Source organism: Mus musculus, chromosome 4 (assembly GCF_000001635.26).
Source record: "Mus musculus strain C57BL/6J chromosome 4, GRCm38.p6 C57BL/6J".
Classification (NCBI taxonomy): domain Eukaryota; kingdom Metazoa; phylum Chordata; class Mammalia; order Rodentia; family Muridae; genus Mus; species Mus musculus.
Genome location: NC_000070.6, coordinates 134,537,444 through 134,557,256, shown reverse-complemented (window position 1 = coordinate 134,557,256; position 19,813 = coordinate 134,537,444). Strand labels below are relative to the sequence as shown.

Below are 19,813 nucleotides of genomic sequence, written 5' to 3'. Positions count from 1 at the left end.
AGAGTCACAGGCCAGCCTGGTCTATAGAATGAGATCCATTGCAAGAGGAACTTGACAAGTTCATCTGGCCCTGTGGTGCACAATGTCATTCCAGCACTCAGGAGGGCCAGGAGGACCAGGAGTGAATTCAAGGTCATCTATGGCCATATAATAAATTGGAGGCCAGCTTAGGGGACGTGAGAACCTGTCATGGAAGTGGGGTGGGTCCTTGTCATGCCTAGAACAAAATCTTCTATGGCCATAGCCTGCCAGAGCCTTGATGTCCCTGTCTGGCATGAACTCCCTCTGCTGCTGCTCTCTTTGCCAGTCCCTCTGCCTGCCTCCCCCCTTCCCTTCCTTTCATTCGTTGACCTCTTTATATTTTATACGCATATGTGTTTTACCTGCATTTATAACTGTGCACTGTGTGCTTAAGTGTCCACAGAAGCCAGGAGTCATCAGATCACCTGGAACTGAAAGTTACATATGGTGGTGGGCCGCTATGTGGATGCTGGGAATCGAACCCAGATCCCCTGTAAGGGCAGCCAGTGCTCTAACCACTGAGCCACCTCTCCAGCCCCTTTCTTTGGTCTTGAACACACCACGCAGTCTCTCTCAGGGCCTTCCCATTCACTTTTCCCTCTGGCTGGATGTTCTTCCCCGTTCTTCCCACAGCTGACCAATTCCTCCCGCTCAGGCTGCCGTGTAAATGCCACCTATCAGCCAGTGTCACGGTACCCACGCCTCATTTCCCTTCCTTTGTCAGGGCAATCATTATCTGAAGTTACCTTGCTATGTACGTCAGCAATTCCCCTGCAGAACAGTCTACTCTGGCACAGAAAGACCTTCTCTTCCCCCCTACTGTGTTCTGGGATACAGGGCAGCTCCTGGCACATAGTAGGTCCTTATTTAGTTCAGAGACCCAGAAGAGCCATTTTCCCCAAGTGGCACTCGTTCATCTCCCACATGCTGGTCTCATCACTGGCTTCCAGGATGGTGGGGGTAGAATTTGAGTAAAGCTTCCCTTTGGGAGGGGGGGGGGGTCCCAGGTAATAGAAAAGATTCAGATGCCGCTCCTGGACTTGCTGTAGGGGAAAGAAGGAGGGAGCTGCAGCGCCCCCTGCAGGCACTACTGTCCCTTCAGGGCTAGCACAGCAAACAGTTGGGAAACCGGAAGCTGCTGGAGGATAGCCTGTGTGTGTGTGTGTGTGTGTGTGTGTGTGTGTGTGTGTGTCTGTGTGTCTGTGTGTGTCTGTGTGTCTGTGTGTCTGTGTGTCTGTGTCTGTGTGTGTCTCTGTATGTGTGTCTGTGTCTGTATGTGTGTGCATGTCTGTGTGTGTGTCTGTATGTGTGTCTGTGTGACTGCATATCTGTGTGTGTCTGTGTGTGTTTGTGTGGCCCAGAGAAAGAAAGAGACATGTACAGAGAGAGACAGACAGACATAAACACAGAGGAATCATAGAAAGGCAGGCCAGGACTAAGACAGAACCCCCTTCCCCCTTGCTTAAAATACTTCAACCAAGTTAGGCCCCACTCCACCCTTGTGTCCTGCACCCCTCATTCCCAGCCCCCACCCCTGCCTGGGCAGCAGACATCCCCATGGAATCTATGCCTTTAGCAAACCCCCAGTGTGATAAATAAAGCAAGCGTGGCAAATCCACGTCCCCTCGTTTGTTTTCTGGGGACCGGGCTTATCCATCTTCCCCCTGACCTGCTCTGCACTCTGTTAGCTGTGCTTCCACATAGAACAGAATTTGCTTTGCTAATAGCATCTGTTTCACGTAGGGTGTCCCCAAACATTAGCTATAATGAGTTGGAAGTGGCACAGTTAGGAGCTTGGGACGTCAACACCAGATGTCAGGTCCTCCTCATCCCCTGAGAATCTGGAGTCAGAACACAGGACAAGGCTAGGCCAGGCCCACAGTCCCGGAATGTTCCTGGGAGCTACCTGTCTGTCTTAGTTTGGGTTTTATTGCTGTGAACAGATACCATAACCAAGGCTACTCCTATAAAGGACAACGTTTAATTGGGGCTGGCTTACGGGGTCAGAGGTTCAGTCTGTTATCATCAAAGCGGGGGAGCATGGCAGCGTCCAGGCAGACATGGCGCTGCAGGAGCTGAGAGTTCTACCTCCTGTTCCTAAGGCACCTGGGAGAAGACTGGATCCTTCGTGGTTAGGATGAGGGTCTCATTGCCAACCCCCACAGTGACACACGTCCTCCAACAAGGCCACCCTGAATAGTGCCACTCCCTGAGCCAAACGTATTCAAACCACCACCCTCTCCAATGGACACTGTGGAGTCCCTGAATAGGAAAAACAAGGCCCTCTCTTCATGGCACGGTGACAACGGGTGGCCAACATACTACAGAATAGCAGCAAAGTCAAGCCATGCTCACCATCTCGTGTCTCAAGACCTCACTGAACTCAGGAGGTCACTGACCTTCTAGACTTGCTGGCTCTTGAGCTCGGGGGACACCCTCACCTCCACCCCGACCTCCCCTTTCCCCAGTCCCCTGTCCCCTCCCTGTGCCTGCAGCCACTTAACCCTGGGATTACAGATGTGTCTACACTGATTTACTTACATGAGTACTGGGGATCTGAACCTGGGTCCTCGGGGTTGTGCAGCCACTGCTGAGCATCTCCTCAGCCCCCAACAGAGTTCAATAAAAAAAAAAAAAAAAAAGGGCTGGTGAGATGGCTCAGTGGGTAAGAGCACCCGACTGCTCTTCTGAAGGTCTGAAGTTCAAATCCCAGCAACCACATGGTGGCTCACAACCATCCATAATGAGATCTGACTCCCTCTTCTGGAGTGTCTGAAGATAGCTACAGTGTACTTATATATAATAAAAATAAATAAATCTAAAAAAAAAAAAAGTAACAAAGACATTAAAAAAAAAAAAAAACAGGCAGACTTGGCTGGGGCATGGTGGCGCACGCCTTTAGTCCCACACTTGGGAGGCAGAGGCAGGCAGATTTCTAAGTTTGAGGACAGCCTGGTCTACAGAGTGAGTTCCAGGGCAGCCAGGGCTACACAGAGAGACCCTGTTTCAAAAAACAAAAACAAAAAGGAAACTTCACTTGGCTAGGTGACCTGGGAAGAAAATAAGACAATATTATAAGCCAGCCGACCCCCATCTAGCACACAATGGCCTGGAATCCACTTGTGCATGCACACTGGGAGCCACTAGTGCACAGGACCTGATGGTGGTCTGCAAAGGTTACACATCTTTCCTGAAGACTGAAGTCTAGAACTTCACAGCCTCTGGCCCCTGGGAAAGAGCAGTCACCTTGGGGCCTTGGAACCTGAGGTCATTAAAGGATGCCTGGCAGGAAGTAGGACCCCTGGGGATGGCCCCAGAGGACAACTTTTCCTCTGGTTGCATCCTTTCCTTGCCTAATCCCTTTCCATGCCCAGTGTGCTCCAGGCAGATCTAGCTGGTAGTACTACACCATCTACTGGGGTTGCAGTAGTCAGCAGCTATGGCTCTGGCTCACTGAACCCCAGAAGGGCCTCTGGCACTCTCCATACACTGAGGCTGGGAAGGCCTCAGTGCTCACTGCCTGTGTGTGATCAGGAGCGATCTAAAGAAAGCCCTTCAGCTGGATCCTGAAGGGGAGGTGCTGGGTCCAGCCATCATTGGAGGCCACCATTTTTATGTGTGGCTAAAACCTGCTCAGTCATGTTCTGTTCTGGTATTATAAAGTGGATTCATGTGTGTGTGTGTGTGTGTGTATGTATGTATATGCATGTGAGTGTATATGTGTGTATGTATATATATATATGTGTGTATGTATATGTATGTATGTATGTATTGTATACATGTGTGTGTATGTATGTGAGTCTATGTGTGTGCATATTATGTGTGTATGTATGTGAGTCTATGTGTGTGCATATGTATGTGTGTATGTACGTGAGTCTATGTGGGTATGTGTATATGTGTGTATATGTGTATGTGTATATGTGTATATGTATATATGTGTGTATATGTGTGTGAGAGTATGTGTGTTGTGTATGTGTGTATATGTGTATGTGTGTATATATGTGTGGGTGAGTCTGTGTATATATTCATGTATGTATGTATGTATATGTGTGTATGTATGTGTGTACGTGTGTATATGTATGTGTATGAGTCTATGTGTGTATATGTGTGTATGTATATGTGAGTCTATGTGTGTATATGTATGTTTGTATGTATGAATGTATGTATGTATGTGTATATGTGTGTGTTTGAGTCTGTGTCCATATTCATGTATGTATGTATGTATGTGTATATGTGTGTGTTTGAGTCTATGTGCATATTCATGTATGTATGTATATATGTGTACGTGTGTGAGTCTATGTGTGTGTATGTATGTGTGTACTATGTGTGTGTGTATGCGTATTATGCCAATGTCAGGTCTCTTCCTCTATCACTCTCCAACTTATTTTTTGAGACAGGGTCTCTCACCTGTTTGGCTAGACTAACTGGCCAACAAGTCCCAAGGGTTTTTCTGCTCAACCTTCCTATTAAATAATGTGTGGGCACATCTGGCTTTTTAGCACGGGTGCTAGGGATCAGCTTCTGCAACAACCCGCTGTGTCCTCTCCCCAGTTCCCAGGAGTTCTTTTGAGTCCTAACCATATTTTAGATCATAATTTCAACAGCACTCTTTCACTATGGCACACACATTTTGCAGAACTAACTGAACTTTGGATGGAAGGGAGGGAGAAAGGGAAAGAGCCTGTGTGTGCAGGGATGAGGGTGATCATAGCCTGTGTGTGCAGGGATGAGGGTGATCATAGCCTGTGTGTGTGCGCAGGGATGAGGGTGATTATACTTGGAGGCTCAGAAGACAGGAGGAGCATCACAAGTTCAGGGTCAGCTTGGACAACACAGCGAGTTTCAGGCTTGCCTGAGCTACAGAGTGAAAGGATGTCTAAAAGAATTTATTTATTTATTTATTATTTTATTTATTTTGGAAGCGGCGAGGTAGAGGGCCTATGGACCGGCTGAGCAGGCGCTGTGCCCTCGGGACCTCCCTCTTTCCCCGGCAGTGATGGGCCGGCAGTCCACCCTGCTGACGCCCTCCCTCCCAGCTCCGCCCCGCCCCGCGCCGCCCGCCCCGCGCCGTGCGATCCCCTTCCCTGCAGCCGCCGGGATCCCCGGAGCCGCCGCCATGGGCCAGGCCAGGCCCGCAGCGCGCCGCCCGCACAGCCCGGACCCCGGCGCTCAGCCCGCGCCTCCACGCCGCCGCGCCCGCGCCCTGGCGCTGCTCGGAGCCCTGCTGGCGGCCGCCGCCGCTGTCGCCGCTGCCCGGGCCTGCGCGCTCCTCGCCGACGCCCAGGCGGCCGCGCGGCAGGTCGGAGGGGACAGGAGGGGGACAGTGGCTGCAGAAAGAGGCGCAGAGCAAAGCTCTACCCCGCACCAGGGAAGGGGGGAAGTGGGGAGGCCGGAGGGGACAATGGCCAGGACAGGGTAAAAAGTAGGACCGGGCCTTTGGGAGAGGAGGGAGGGAACTCGGAGTAGACAATGGATGAAGACGTGGAGTGAAGCTGGGACCAGACGCGACTGAAAAGGGGACAAGGAACTCTGGGACTGTTGGGAAGTGACATTTGAGCAAATGGGCTGGCAAGTGTGGAGGGGACTCTGGAAAAGAATGGCAGGAGCCACTGTAGCAGGAAGCAGCTCCCTGCTTCAGGGACTGGGATGGAGAGTTTGGGGCCCATGGTGATGCTTAGCTCAGCTCCTTCCTTCCCAGCAGGAATCGGCATTAAAGGTCCTGGGGACAGATGGCCTCTTTCTCTTTTCCTCGCTGGACACTGACCAGGATATGTACATCAGTCCGGAGGAATTCAAACCCATTGCGGAGAAACTGACAGGTACCAGAGAGGCTGGGCACTCAGGGAAACCTAAAAGGAATTGGGCCCGGGCCCCGAGCCCACACCCCCTCACCACTTTCGGGCTGGTGGGTACCTGAGTTGCCGTAGCACCCAATCCCATTTCAATGGTGACAGTAGCATTCCTCCGGCCACCTGCCAGGCCACATCCTCAAATTGAAGCCTTGAAAGAGGATGCAGCCTTTACACCTGTCCCACGCCTGGGGCCGTGGCTGCTGTCAGGCTAAGCTGTATTTGAAGCGATGAAGATGCAGGCAGATTGACCCTCTTGCCAGGCTAGAAGACGACAGAGCCAGGTTAGACCTGACCTGACTCACAGGGTTAAGGATTTCAGAGACTGTGTGTGCAATGGCCAATATGCAGACAGTCACAAACAGGAAGGAGTCACAGCTGCTGGCACTGCTCTAAAGCCTAGGTTGTATAATTCCTAGTCGCCAGCCAGTGCTGCCCAGGTGCGGATTTCCTTACGATAAATGGGAGGAGGATAATCGGAGTCTCGAATGAATGAATTATAAAGTGCTTGTCCCTCCCGTCCAGGCTGTGTGTCAGTGCACTTGTGAGCTCTGTGCTCATGTACGGTGTGCCTATGACAGAGGACAGCCTCGAGGGTCAGTGCCCAGGTGCCTTCCACTGTTTGTTTGAGGCAGAGTCTCTCCTTAGCCTGGAACTCTTCCACGGATGCCAGGCTGGTGGCCAGCAAGCGGCCAGTGATCCTTTTGCTCCCCTGTCCTGGTGCTGGGGTGACAGGTTTATCTCTGATCCTGCCTGGCTTTTTACATGGCCTCTAGGGGTCTGATCTCATGCTTGTGAGGCTAGTGCTTTATCAAGGGAGCCATCTTCCTTATTGAGACTGAACACAGAGCTTATGCTATGTAAACGTTTTCCCACTGAGCTACATGCCCAAGCTTTTGAGACAGGGTCTCACTAAGCCGTATAAGCCAGGCAGGCATCTAACTTGCAGGCTTCTTGCTTTTAAGTCCCCGGTTCGATCTGCTAGTTCTCAAATTTATGACCTTAGGCACCCAGTTGGGCACCAGCTGTCAGTGGAAGCCTGTTGGTGGACGAGAGGCCGGGGAAATAGGAAGCAAGTGCTCTCCGGGGCGGGGGTACCGTAGTACCATGGCCGGCTTTTCAGGTTTCCAAAGGGGTGTGGACGATGGCCACTGGCTGGCCCAGGATTCTGTGGTCACTGCTAGAGGAGGATGGGCAGGTGAAAATGTCAATTGTAAAGGATCGTTTTATGTGTATGTGTCTGCGTGTGTGTGCACCATGTGAGTGAAGTACCTTCAGAGTCCAGAAGAGGGCAGCAGATCCCCAGGAGCTAGAGTTACAGGCAGCTGTGAGCCATCATGTCAGAGCTGGGACTTGAACCTAGAGGCTTCTAACCGGGCCTTCTAACCACTGAGCCCTTGCTCCAGCCCCGTCTTTTACTTTTAGTTTGGAAATAGAGTCACACTAAGTTGCCCAAGCTGGCCTTAAGCTCACCCTAGAGTCCACACTAGTCTTGAACTTTGGGTTTTCCTACCTCAAGCTTTGCAGGAAGCTGGGACTCTAGGTCTGCACCACCGTCACTTTGTTTTTGAGACATACTGTCTACAACAACAGCAGAAAAGGCGACGGTCATCGAGGCCCATTTATTCTGGTTTCTGTTTTGGTTTGGTTTTTTGAGACAGGGTTTCTCTGTGTAGCCCTGGCTGTCCTGGAACTCACTCTGTAGGCCAGGCTGGCCTCAAACTCAGAGATGCACCAGCCTTTGCCTCCCGAGTGCTGGGATCAAAGGCGTGCGCCACCACTGCCCAGCAGTCCAGCTATTCTTAATTACCATGAAGATCATTCGGTGTGTAAGGCAAACTAATAACAACCCTGCGTAATCCTCTCTTCCTTTGTCCGATGTTTCCATATTTGCTGTTTTAAAATGTTACTGACCAGAGGTGGTGGTACACATTCCAGGAGGCAGAAAGGGAATTGTACCACACATTTAAGGCCAGCCCTATCTCCATACCAAGTTGCAGGCCAGCCTAAGACCTTGTCTCAAGTAAATAACAACAAGGTTTTTTTGGCGTTGACTGACAGACAAAGAACAAACAACAAAGCTGGGTGGCGGCGGTGCACAGCTTTAGTCCTGGCATTCCAGTGGATCTCTGAGTTCAAGGCCAGCCTGGTCTACAGAGTGAGTTCCAGGACAGCCAGGGCTACACAGAGAAACCCTGTCTAATGTAACAAAAATCATATAAAATGTTTACCATTATTGTGTGTGTTCATGTGCCACAGCACACACCTAGAGGTCAGAGGATGACTTTTGGAAGTTGGTCTCTCCCCTCCCCGCAATTGGGGTAGAGCCCCTCCTGCTTCCGTCAGGCGGTGCATGTTTCAGAAATGGAACTCTAGTCAGGCTTATGCGGCAGGCCCTTTTACTCCCAGAGCAGAGCAGGTCTGGCTGAGCCATCTCATCAGCCCCCAAGTGATCTGAGCAAGGCTGCTGGGGACTGCTGATAAAAAGGGCAGTTTTCTGAGCCTAACCCTTGAAGTTCTACTCGGTAGGCAGAGGTGGGCTCTGAACGGCTGCAGGGTGACCAGGCAGCCCGGGAACTTGTGATGACTCTGATTGAGAGGTGCCTCTGATGTGCCCCATTCAGCTTGGCTAGTCACCAGTGCCACCAAGTGCCAGAAATTGTCTCTGTACCTCCCTCCATCCTCTGGAGTCTGTAGGGCAGGCTAGCGTGCTTCATTCTGTCATTGCTTTCAAAGTTGATTTTTCTCTCCTTAACCCTACATCGTGGCTCCACCCACAGGGAGAATATGAGGAACTTGGCGTCTCCCTATGGGATAGCTGAGAAATCCGCCAGCCCTAAACTCCTCATGCAGGGAAGCCAAGCCAGCCAAAAGATCAGGGAGAGACAGATCAAGTCTGCTCCGCCCACCCGTGCTCATCCAATGACGTCAGGCTGTGACTTGCTTTTCTTTTTGCTAAGCTCCCCTTGACTGCGTTCCCTCACAGTAGCCTAAGATCCAGAAGTGGATCATACGTAACTGATCATGGATTCAGAGTGACACAGGCCTGGCTTGGAGTCCTGACTCCCCCCCTTGCCGAGTATGTGACAATGGGGAAGTGACGTCATCTCCACTTATTTGTGAAATGGAGTTGCTAGTGACATCATCTGCTTCCGGGCTGTGGGGAAAGTAGACCGCTCGCTGTGCGTGGTGACTTAGTTATCAGCTCTGTCCCAAGCCTAGATCCCTCGTCATAGGCATCCTGAGAGAATTGAGGCTTGGTGTCCAAAGGCAGGGCCTCTCCAGTCACCTCTGTCCCATAGGGTCAGTTCCTGTGGCCAACTACGAGGAGGAGGAACTGCCCCATGACCCCAGCGAGGAGACTCTTACCATAGAAGCCCGATTCCAGCCTCTGCTCATGGAGACCATGACCAAAAGCAAAGATGGCTTCCTAGGGGTGAGTCGGGGCTGGGTTATGGCACAGGGGGACCACTGGTGACAAGGCCTGTGTACACTTGCTCCTGAGGACAGGCCTGTGCTCAGCTGGGAGAGCAGGAGGGAGCTGCAGAAGCCCCTTCCCTACTCAGGGAAGTTGGGAGAGTTTTCTGGCAGGGGTGACAGCTGACAGGCTGTCCCCAGGATGGGGGCGAGCTAGAGAAGGAGCCTACGTGGTGGGTACTTTCTACTGATCCATTTCTTGGACCTGTAGCCAACCCCTGGCATGTGGCAGGTGCACTGTCAAATGCCCATGACCTGTTGCACATTCAGCTCCTAGAGGGGACTGTGGTGAGAATGAGCCCCTGAGGGAGAGGAGGGGGGAGGCAGGCCGGTGCTTGTGTTGCCAGCTTCTTCACAGCTTAAGGCCCTGAGAACACAGAGAGCCCATTGCAGGGTCATGCCCTGCCCCCCCAAGTGGCTGTCACCTCTCCGCCCACATCCTCTGGCTTTTCTTCCTAGTTATTGGGTTGTTTCTCACCTTCCTACCCACCGTTCCCTCTGCCACACTCAGCCGTTGCTCCATGCCCAGCCTAGACCTGCTCGGCAAAGCTCCTCTTCTGCCTAAACTCCAGCCTGCTGCAAAAGGAGGCGGGCGGGCAGGCCAGAGGGCAGGTGTGGCTGGCCCAGGGCCTCTGAGTGGCATGCTGGCTAATGAGTCTGCAAAGGCGTCTAGATTCCTGAGGGTCTCTTTGCCTGACTTCTAGCCTTTGTTTTGCAGAAGCCAAATGTCTCAGTGGGTTGATTGTGAAATTAGATTTGTGTTCTCCAGGCTGGAGATGGGGGTGGTGTGTGTGTGTGTGTGTGTGTGTGTGTGTGTGTGTGTGTGTGTGTGTGTGTGTAAACAGACCAGTTCCTGGAGTGGGTAGAGGCAGGGGAATGGGGGGAAGGGAACAGAATGGATGATAGAGAGGAAGAAAGGGTGGGGTGTGGAGCAGAGCAGGTGACTCAAACTCCTGGCAGGGGTCCAGTGCTTGGTGTGCTGTTTGCCCAAATAGGGGCTGTAAGAGGACACAACAACCGCTTGGGACCCAAAGCATTGAGGTGTGCAGGGGCATGTCAGGGGGACTTCTGTAAGTGGAGACACAGCTTTGACCTTCTTGGGGAGACCTGGAATGGAGGAGGGATTGAAGGTGATGTCCCTGCCCAGGGAGTTAGGGCAGTGTCCAGAACCCAGACCGGCCAGCAAGGCAGGCCTCTCAGCCCAACCCTCCTTTGAGAACCTGTCTGTTAGAGGCCTCTGGATGGGAGCTCTCCAGACCGGACCGTTCCTCCTCCTGCCTCTCTCTAAGTTCTTTTCGCACAGCAGAGGTGGAGAGGGAGGGAGGAGCCTGCTGTCCAGCAAGGATTGGCGCTTTCTCAGTGGTCTGCATCCCTAAGGGGATGACACTCCCCTGTCCTGGTAATGATGCTTCAAGGGGCACAGCACCTGCAGAGAGCGTATGCAGACAGGTGCTTACAATCCCTAAGGTCACAGAGGTGCTGCCGATGGAAGAGCTGTAAGAGGGGACCACCATCCTGCCTCTGAGCTCCAAGGCATGTGTAGATAGCTCTGCAGCTGCTGGCAAATCAGTTCTGCACACATACACACACACACACACACACACACACACACACACACACACACCACACACACACACACACTTCAGCTGGAAGAGACAGAGGAGGGCAGGCCTTGCATGATGGGTTAAGTATGATGTGGCTGGTGACTCGAGGCAGGGCCTTCTCTGGCGGTGATCTTCCTTCTGCTCTTAACGCTGGAGTTTTCTCCATTTTTCACTTTCCTCTTTCGTCAGACTCCACAGCAAGTCCAAATTCTGGTCAGCTGTAGTTTGGGGGACACCCAGGGTTAGGGAATGGGAAACGGGCATGCCTGAGGGAGCCAGCAGCCTGAGGCAGGGTCTGGCACCTGGGACTGGTTGGAGGCTTATGCAGAGGCTGGGGGTGGGACCTGCTCCACCACCCTGTTCTAGGCCAGGTAGTATCTCCAGCTACACAGCTGCCCACCCTGCATATGCTGCCCCGGGCCTGGGCTGGGCCCAGAAAGCCACTGAAACCAGGGCAGGTTGTGTGTGAGGTGCGCCTCTCTCTAGCAGGACAGTCTAAGCTTGTGGCCATTTCTGAGACCTTTCCCATGCTCCCTCTCCTGTCCCAGACTATAGTCTAGCTGGCCTTGAGGGACACCGACAGGGCATCCTAGAGCCTTGGCTTCCCCATCCCAGGTCTCCCGCCTCGCTCTGTCCGGCCTCCGCAACTGGACCACAGCAGCCTCGCCGAGTGCAGCGTTTGCTGCCCGCCACTTCCGGCCCTTCCTGCCCCCTCCAGGTCAGGAGCTGGGCCAGCCCTGGTGGATTATCCCCGGGGAGCTGAGCGTCTTCACGGGCTATTTGTCCAACAACCGCTTCTACCCACCACCGCCCAAGGGCAAGGAGGTAAGGACAGCACTGGGAGATGCAACTTCTGCCTGGAGCCACCTTGGGAGTGGCCATTTCTATCGGAACCTGGACCCAAGAACCAGGCATCCCTCCCCCTCAGTCTCCCTCTTGGGGCCTTCGGGTCCAGAGCTGACAAACCAGCTAGGATCTTACTGCCGCCCTAGGTCATCATCCATCGCCTGTTAAGCATGTTCCATCCACGCCCCTTCGTGAAGACCCGCTTTGCCCCTCAGGGCACCGTGGCCTGTCTGACTGCCATCAGCGATTCCTACTACACCGTGATGTTCCGGTGAGTGTCACTGTGCTTGAAGTGTAGGAGAAAGCCAAGCCAGAGACCCCCAACTTTACCACCTCCCTCCCTGTTGGGCTTCGGTTCTCTGAGCATCTGTTTCCTCCTCGGTGGGTCAGGGGAGTAGTAACTTCCTACAGATTTGGTGAGAGGTGTCTGGAACTTGCTTAGCCCTGAGCTGGAATTAGCTGGTGACCAGGATGGTGTCATTCACACACAGGGCCAGGGTATGAAATACACACACACACACACACACACACACACACACACACTCTGGAGAAGGATGGCAGAGAGGGTTGGGGCAAGGCTTCTAAGGAAGATGGCACAGAGCCTTTTAGAGGAGTGACATTGGTGGTATCTCCTGCTTTCTCCTTGACTCTGACCACACAGGAGTCTGGCCACGGCTCCCCGGGCTCTGGGAGAGACTGGGGAGGGATCCAGGCTTAGCAAACTCCATTCCCTACAGGATCCACGCGGAGTTTCAGCTCAGCGAGCCTCCTGACTTCCCCTTCTGGTTCTCGCCCGGCCAGTTCACCGGCCATATCATCTTATCCAAAGATGCTACACACATCCGTGACTTCAGGCTGTTTGTGCCCAATCACAGGTAGGAGCTAGCCCTGGCACAGCCTCAGCACCCTTCTCCTGTGTTCTGCTGCTGCTGCTGCTGCTGCTGCTGCTACTACTATTATCCCTGAGCTCAGAAATCAGGGGGCACATAAACTCTTCAGTCTCTGCCCTTCCCTCAATCCCCAGTGCCACCACTTGGTGACCAAGAAGAGGCAGCAGGAGACCGCTGAGCAGTCCTACCATCTTCTCAGATAATCTCCAGGCACTTGGCACTCCCTCCACCTCCACCTCAACACAGAGCCAAGGCCCTAGGGCCAAGCAAGCCAGCTGGGGTCTTTGCTATTGTCCCACTGCTGCTGTAGGTCCTCCCTAGACTCAGTTTCTCTTGTCCTCCTAGACATGGAACCTCACCTACTTGTGCCACCATGGAAGGTCAGCAGCTGGGCAGGGCCCATGGTAATCCAGGGAGGCTTCCCAGAGGAGGTGGCATCTAGTCAAAATCCTTGGGGAGGGAAGGAAATAATACATATATGGGCTTGAGAGAAGGCAGACATCATAGGGTCTTGGTGGGACTTCTGGGACAACTGTTACTCTAGTTATTTGTCTGTTCTGGGTCAGCCCCATCAGCAGATCTGGGGACAAGGGGTGGAGTGTTGGCGGGGGGTGGGGGGTGGGGGTAGGGAGGCAAGAGTCTTCCCTGATAGCAAGTAGACTTTAAGCAGGCCCATGGTGTCTTGTGCAAGAGCTGGAAGTCCTGAGGCCCCAATGCAAAATTTGTTCTTGGTAGCAGGGGGCTGTGTGGCTGTGAGCAAGGCCCTGGCCCTCTCTGGGCCTCAGTTTCCCCACTGTTCTGGTAGAAGACTGACTGTTTTACCCATGGATCAGGGGTAACAATAGTTGGGAGAGCCTGAACTTACTAGAGTGCTTTCTCTCCCTCTCTAGAGGGGCAGGGCAGAGACATGGTGTTCTACCTACCCCCTTCATGAGTTGAACCCAGTTCTGGGCAGAAGCTGGCACCAGTGTACCTGATTCAAGAACCAAATAACACAGAGGGTAGACGATTAGCCAGGATCTACTGCTTCTAGGACTGTCTAAGATTCAGGTCCCAGGGACACCTCTGAGGGTGTTCAGTCACTTTGCAGAGACTATTGCTTGGTGGTCCTGGGGCTCCCCCGTGTGGCAGACTTTCAGACTGCACTGAGCAAGCCAGACTTCTGAGCTCTGTGGGTGAGTCAGCCGGGAGGTCCTGGGCCTCAGCTCCAACCTGGGTCTTACTGCTGCCTCATCCTGTGTCCTGCAGCGGGGCACTGCCCCTGTCTCTGCCACAAAGGGTCAGGAGAAGTCTATGGGTCGTGCTATGAGAGCCCTGTGCACTATCCAGGCCTGGCCCAGGCTCTGCTGTCAAACTCCCTGTGTCTTCAGCTGCTTGCATTAAACAAGATGTCACCTGGGCTTTGATGGTGACGTTGTTTTACCCTGGCCATCCTCAGGTCCCTGAATGTGGACATGGAGTGGCTGTATGGGGCCAGTGAGACCAGCAACATGGAGGTGGACATTGGCTACGTCCCCCAGGTGAACACTCAGGTGCCCCCACCCAGATATGTCCAGCTGCAAGGCCTTGCCCTGAGCCCCGTCTCCCCACTTCTGCAGAGTAGAGCGTCCCTGGAGGTTTCTCAGGGCCCTTCTCTGAGACACCCCTCACCACTGACTTCCGGCCCAGATGGAGCTGGAGGCTGTGGGCCCCTCGGTGCCCTCTGTGATCCTAGATGAGGACGGCAACATGATTGACAGCCGCCTGCCCTCAGGAGAACCCCTCCAGTTTGTGTTTGAGGAGATCAAGTGGCATCAGGAGCTGAGCTGGGAAGAGGCTGCCCGGCGCCTGGAGGTGGCCATGTATCCCTTCAAGAAGGTGAGGCTGAACGTGAAGGCCAGAGCAAGACTCCTTGATGGAGGCCAAGGCTGAGAACTCTGGTCTAGTCATGCTACTGTGCTGGACCGTTGGGGCACAGCAGTCCCTTCTGCTCCTCTGAGCTTGGAGAAGGCTCACATGGCTCAGCTATGCCCCTTCACACACACACACACACACACACACACACACACACACACACATAAATACTTCACTGGCACAACCACAAACAGGGCCTCGGCCGCTCAGTAGCTTGTCTTGGTTTGACCACAGGTCAACTACCTGCCGTTCACGGAGGCCTTTGACAGAGCCAGAGCTGAGAAGAAACTTGTTCATTCCATCTTGCTGTGGGGGGCCCTGGACGACCAGTCCTGCTGAGGTGAGGGAAGCCCTGGTCAGCTCTAAGGGGAAGCGGGGGGTTTCATACCTATGGCTAGGTTACAAGAGGCTCTGGGACAAACAAGACTTGGAGCCATGAGGACTTGGGCCACTGAGGTCCCAGGGTCACTTGCAGTACTTGGGTGAGCCTAGAAGACAATGCCAAAGTGTAGGAAAAAGGCCAGGCAGATGTGTTCATGCTTGGCCATTTTAATTTAGTGACCTTGACCAAGCAACATCCTTGCCCTGAGTCTCAGTTTTCTCAACCATGAAGTGGGCAGAGCATACCAGTCGTGGTATCGGGTGTCATCATATCGTGTATTCTGTCAAGTAAAATCTACATGTGAGAGAGGAGACAGTACCAGAAGCTGGGCTTGGGTTTCTTATCCAGAATGACCGCCAAGGACCTTCTGGAAAGTTCTCTGAGTATCTAACAGTTAGCTCAAAGATGAGATAAGCAATGCCCCTGCCTTAATCTTGTCACCCAGCCAACATTATGGGTCCCTGCCGTAGCTACGCATTATCCCAGTGTGGTGTAGACACATGCAGGGCAGGTAACCCCAGGGCAGCGAGCTGTGTGCAAGGCAAAGTGGGGTAACAGAAGAGAAGCTGGGAGGCCTCTTGGAGAAAGTGACATTTAACCTAGGATGGTGAGAGGTGGCGTAGTGGTGTGTCACATGACAGGAGGAAGAGGGTTTGAGTGGAACGTGCCTGTGTAAAGGCCCTAGAGACAGAGAACGAAGTGGAATCAAGAATCTGCCACTGGGACTGGAGAGATGGCTCAGTGGTTAAGAGCACTGGCTGCTCTTCCAGAGAACGTGGGTTCAATTCCCACCGCCCACGTGGAAGCTCACCACTGTCTATGATTCCCAGTTCCAGAGGATCTGATGTCCTTATACAGCCACACATGCAGGCAAAACGCCGAGCACATTAAAAAAAAAAAAAAAAAAAAAAAAAAAAAAAAAAAAAAAAAAAACCTTTTTATTTAAAAGAAAATAGAAAGAAAAGAGAGAGAGAGAATCGGTCACTGTGACCAGGCCCTGGGCCACCCCCAGCTGCAGCTCGGCGTGCCAGTTTGTCCATGCTGATCCTACAACTTCCTCCTTCAGCATCTACTCCTTGAGAGTCTGTTCTTGGCTTTTCATTTGAGACAGGCTCTCAGTCTGTAGCTCAGGCTAGCCTATAACTCACTCACCATGTAGCCCAGGCTGGCCCTGAATTTGTGGTCAGCCTCCTGAGTGCTAGGATACAGGTGTGTGCCACCACTCCTAGCTTCTGTCTACTCTTTTAACCTGTTACTTCACCTGGGTGTGGAGACATTCCAAAACCCCACGGAATTTACCTAAGCTGAGGTCATTGCTGTAAAATCAGGGCTACTCACCCTTGGCCTTACCCTGAACAGGTTCCGGGCGGACTCTCCGGGAGACTGTCCTGGAAAGCCCGCCCATCCTCACTCTCCTCAATGAGAGCTTCATCAGTACCTGGTCCCTGGTAAAGGAGCTAGAAGACCTGCAGGTGAGCAAGGGATCAGGGGGAGCGGCCTGTGGGAGTCCCCACGACAGCACTGGGCCCAGATACCAGGAAGTATCATTGTCTCCACAGACCCAGCAGGAGAACCCACTCCACAGGCAGCTGGCAGGCCTGCACTTGGAGAAGTACAGCTTTCCTGTAGAGATGATGATCTGTCTGCCCAACGGCACTGTGGTAGGTCCCCAGCGACAGTGAACAGCGGGCAGGGACACAAGGGGTGGTCTCCATCCCTGGCACAGTGACCCTGAGCAGACTTCAGAGGTGCTTTGGGGAGGGTACAGCAAGGCTCTTAGTACAGCAACAGAGCCAGACATGTCCGTCGTCACCCCCCCCCCCCAGGGAACCTTGTCAGTTCAGTGGACAAAACATGGCCCAAGGGAAGGTCTCCCTGGACCACTTCAGCCAGGGAAAGAGGGTAGAGAGGAATAGATGGCCTGGCCTGAGCCAAGGGTCCCCTTCTCTCTGTGGGCTGCTTAGAGGGTCTGGCATCAGGTTGCAGAGGGTTTGAGTGGAACGTGCCTGCGTAAAGGCCCTAGAGACAGAGAACGAAGTGGAACCAAGAATCTGCCACTGGGACTGGAGAGATGGCTTTGGAAAACGTGCCCATTTTCAGACTGGTAGAGTCAGCTCCCACTCTGAATAGCTGCCCCATCTTCAGTGTCAGTTTTGCAGGAGTGGGAGGGCAGGGCTAGAGGAGGGGAGTGAGCTGACCAGCCCTTAGTACGTGGTAGCCAGGAGTGGGAGCTGGGGCTGGATGGGAGAGGAAACAGTGAACTTGAAGCTTCTGCTGGCCCAAGCTCTGGTGAGAAAATTCTTGGAGGTATTAGGGAGTCAGGGAGGAAAGGCCCAGGTTACTGGTTCCTACCCTGGGAGCTGATGAAAAATGGAATGACCTAACCTGGGCATCTCTAGGCAGTACATCCTCAGTGTGATTGCCTGAAGCTGGTGGAGGCGGAGCTGACCTGGTTACATGTGGCCTGTGGCCTCCCCAGTTCTCTTCACCAAGTCCTTCCTCTAGGTCCACCACATCAATGCCAACTACTTCCTTGACATCACCTCCATGAAGCCTGAAGACATGGAGAATAATAACGTCTTCAGCTTCTCATCCAGCTTTGAGGACCCGTCCACAGCTACCTACATGCAGTTCCTGAGGGAAGGACTCCGGCGGGGCCTGCCCCTCCTCCAGCCCTAGTCCTAGAGGACCTGGACCTGGTAAAAAGCCAGCAGACAGAATCCACGCGCCTTGGAGCCACGGTGCCCGGAGTCTGTTTCAAACTGGAAGTGGTCCCTACCTCATCCCCAGGCTGCCTAGAGAGGTCCAGGGTCATCTGAGGCTGTCACTTTCATAAATCCTGAGGGATGGTGGCCAGATGAGGGGGCCTGTCTGCCCGGTCATGTGACTGAGCTTAATCCGGCTACCACTAGCAGCCCATCTGGCTCCAAGAGCTTCTTCGAGTCCCCCCAAAAGGGGTCTGGGGAGACCTCCCTGGACCACACAGTGTAGTTCAGGACCTCGGTGTGAATAGGGAGTGGACTGGAAAGGTCCCTTCTTTCTAGGCTCCCCTTTCAAGCCAAAGGAATTAAAAGAGCTGGGCTCGGGGCCAAGCTGCCAGCGCTATGCCTGCTTGGAGCCTTCTATGCTGGCCATCCCTAGGTAGCCTTCTGTGCACAGTGCTCCCAGCTAGGGTCATTGTCAGCTGGAGACAGCTGTCTGGAGCCTCTGCACAAAGCCCTTCTACAGAAGTGGAGGCCATATTGTCACACTGCTACCCTTCAGCCTGTTGACCTGATGACCCAAGTCCAGTCCTGTTCAGAGAGATGGAGAAGTTCACTGTGAAGTGTGTCCCAGCCAAAGAGCGCAGCCTTTCTTATTGCCAGCACTGTCTAGCCCCCCAGGGTACTGCCAGTCAACTCACCACCGGATGGCCACCAGTTCCCATCGGCTACTTTTGGGGACTTGGTGAACAGCTTGAACGGCTGACCATGGCCAGTCTTTTTTTATGCATACAGAAAAGTGTTTTTATAAGAACTTTCTCACAGTCTATATTTTTTAAAACTCTGAATGCTGAGGAGAAAGAAGTGGGCAGTGGCTCCCCCCAGCAACAGCCGCATGATGGCTGGGTCTGAAATCGCAAATGGATCCAGCCTGATGTCCTCGCAGTTGCACATGTGGGGAGAAACTAAGCCCACCTTCCTTCTCTCCAGCTTTTTACAAGCAGTCAAGACTCAGTATTCCCCAGCCCTGTCCTGTGCTCCACACTCCCAAGAAGCGCCTTGAACTCAATCGCATCTGAGCCTTCTTGACATCAGCCAGGTCACTGTGAGCCATCTCTTTACCTGGTCTCACCAGGGGCTCAAGCTTCAACCATGCAGAGGAGGAAGGCACATAGACATTCCCTGATTCCTACTCCCCTGCCAGCCCTTGGGGCCACCACATAGAGCCCCCCTCACGCTCTCTGGCTCCCAGGAGCCTTGTCTCTGGGGTGCCCTGTGAAGATCACATACATTTTCTCATAGCAAACCATGAATTGGAAAGTTGCCCCCATTTTTCAGAGGAAGACATTGGAGTCTTAGGAAAGTAAAGTGACTTCCGGGGTCACTCAGAGGACCAGAGTTGTGATCCAAACCCACATGACTCTAAAGGCTATGTCTCGGTTTTGGGGGTGCCCTGGCTCATTTCCCCCTGTGGTGGGAAGGGAATGTTTTCAAATCATGTCTTCTTATCAGACTAAACAGAGCAGGTGTCTATAGCTCTGCCAGATTCTCTGAGCAGTCCTATGGGAAGTACTGATTGCTGGGGCTTTCTGGGTCTTCATCAGACACCTCTGCACATCCCCAGCTGCCATCTGATCACCCCTCTGCCTTTGTTCCCCCATCCCCAGTATGTCCTGTAATAAAATTGGAGAGCCTACAGTAGCTTGGTGCTTTTCCTTTGAGCAGGATGCTCGGTTTTGGCCTTCCACAGTCTGACCACTGCCCCTATTGGGGAATGGGTAAGGGTGGGCACATTTGAGCTGGACTGTTTTGGAGCCTTGTCTAGCAACAGGGAGCTTGTAATAGACAGAATGAGAAACTACGCTGGAGAATCTGGAAGTTTGTGTTGAGAATGGTCCTGATGTTGAACTCGTTAGAAGCGGAGCATATGACAGGCATTAGATAATTATGGGAGGAAATATACCTGTAGGGGTGGTGGGATGGCTCACTGCATAAAGGTGTTTGCTACCTAGACAACCTGAGTTCAGTCCCTGAATTCCCCATGATGGAGAGAAGCAATTCCTGGTTATCTTTGGACCTCCTCCTCACCATAGTGCACACATGGTGGGGAGAGTGTAAAGATGGAGACCTGTAAAAGAAGGCTGAGTCA

General features: G+C 53.1%; 1 protein-coding gene across 1 annotated transcript; it reads left to right on the top strand.

Moving 5' to 3' along the window:
- Positions 1–5,090: 5,090 nt before the first annotated feature.
- Selenon (selenoprotein N) lies at positions 5,091–19,365 on the top strand. Its single transcript, NM_029100.2, has 12 exons — positions 5,091–5,320; positions 5,723–5,840; positions 9,173–9,306; positions 11,567–11,776; positions 11,944–12,068; positions 12,535–12,672; positions 14,126–14,207; positions 14,356–14,544; positions 14,815–14,920; positions 16,322–16,434; positions 16,522–16,623; positions 17,468–19,365. Exons 1-12 carry the CDS (start codon positions 5,138–5,140, stop codon positions 17,639–17,641), a joined length of 1,674 nt encoding a protein of 557 aa, NP_083376.2. The 5' UTR covers positions 5,091–5,137; the 3' UTR covers positions 17,642–19,365.
- Positions 19,366–19,813: the final 448 nt, after the last annotated feature.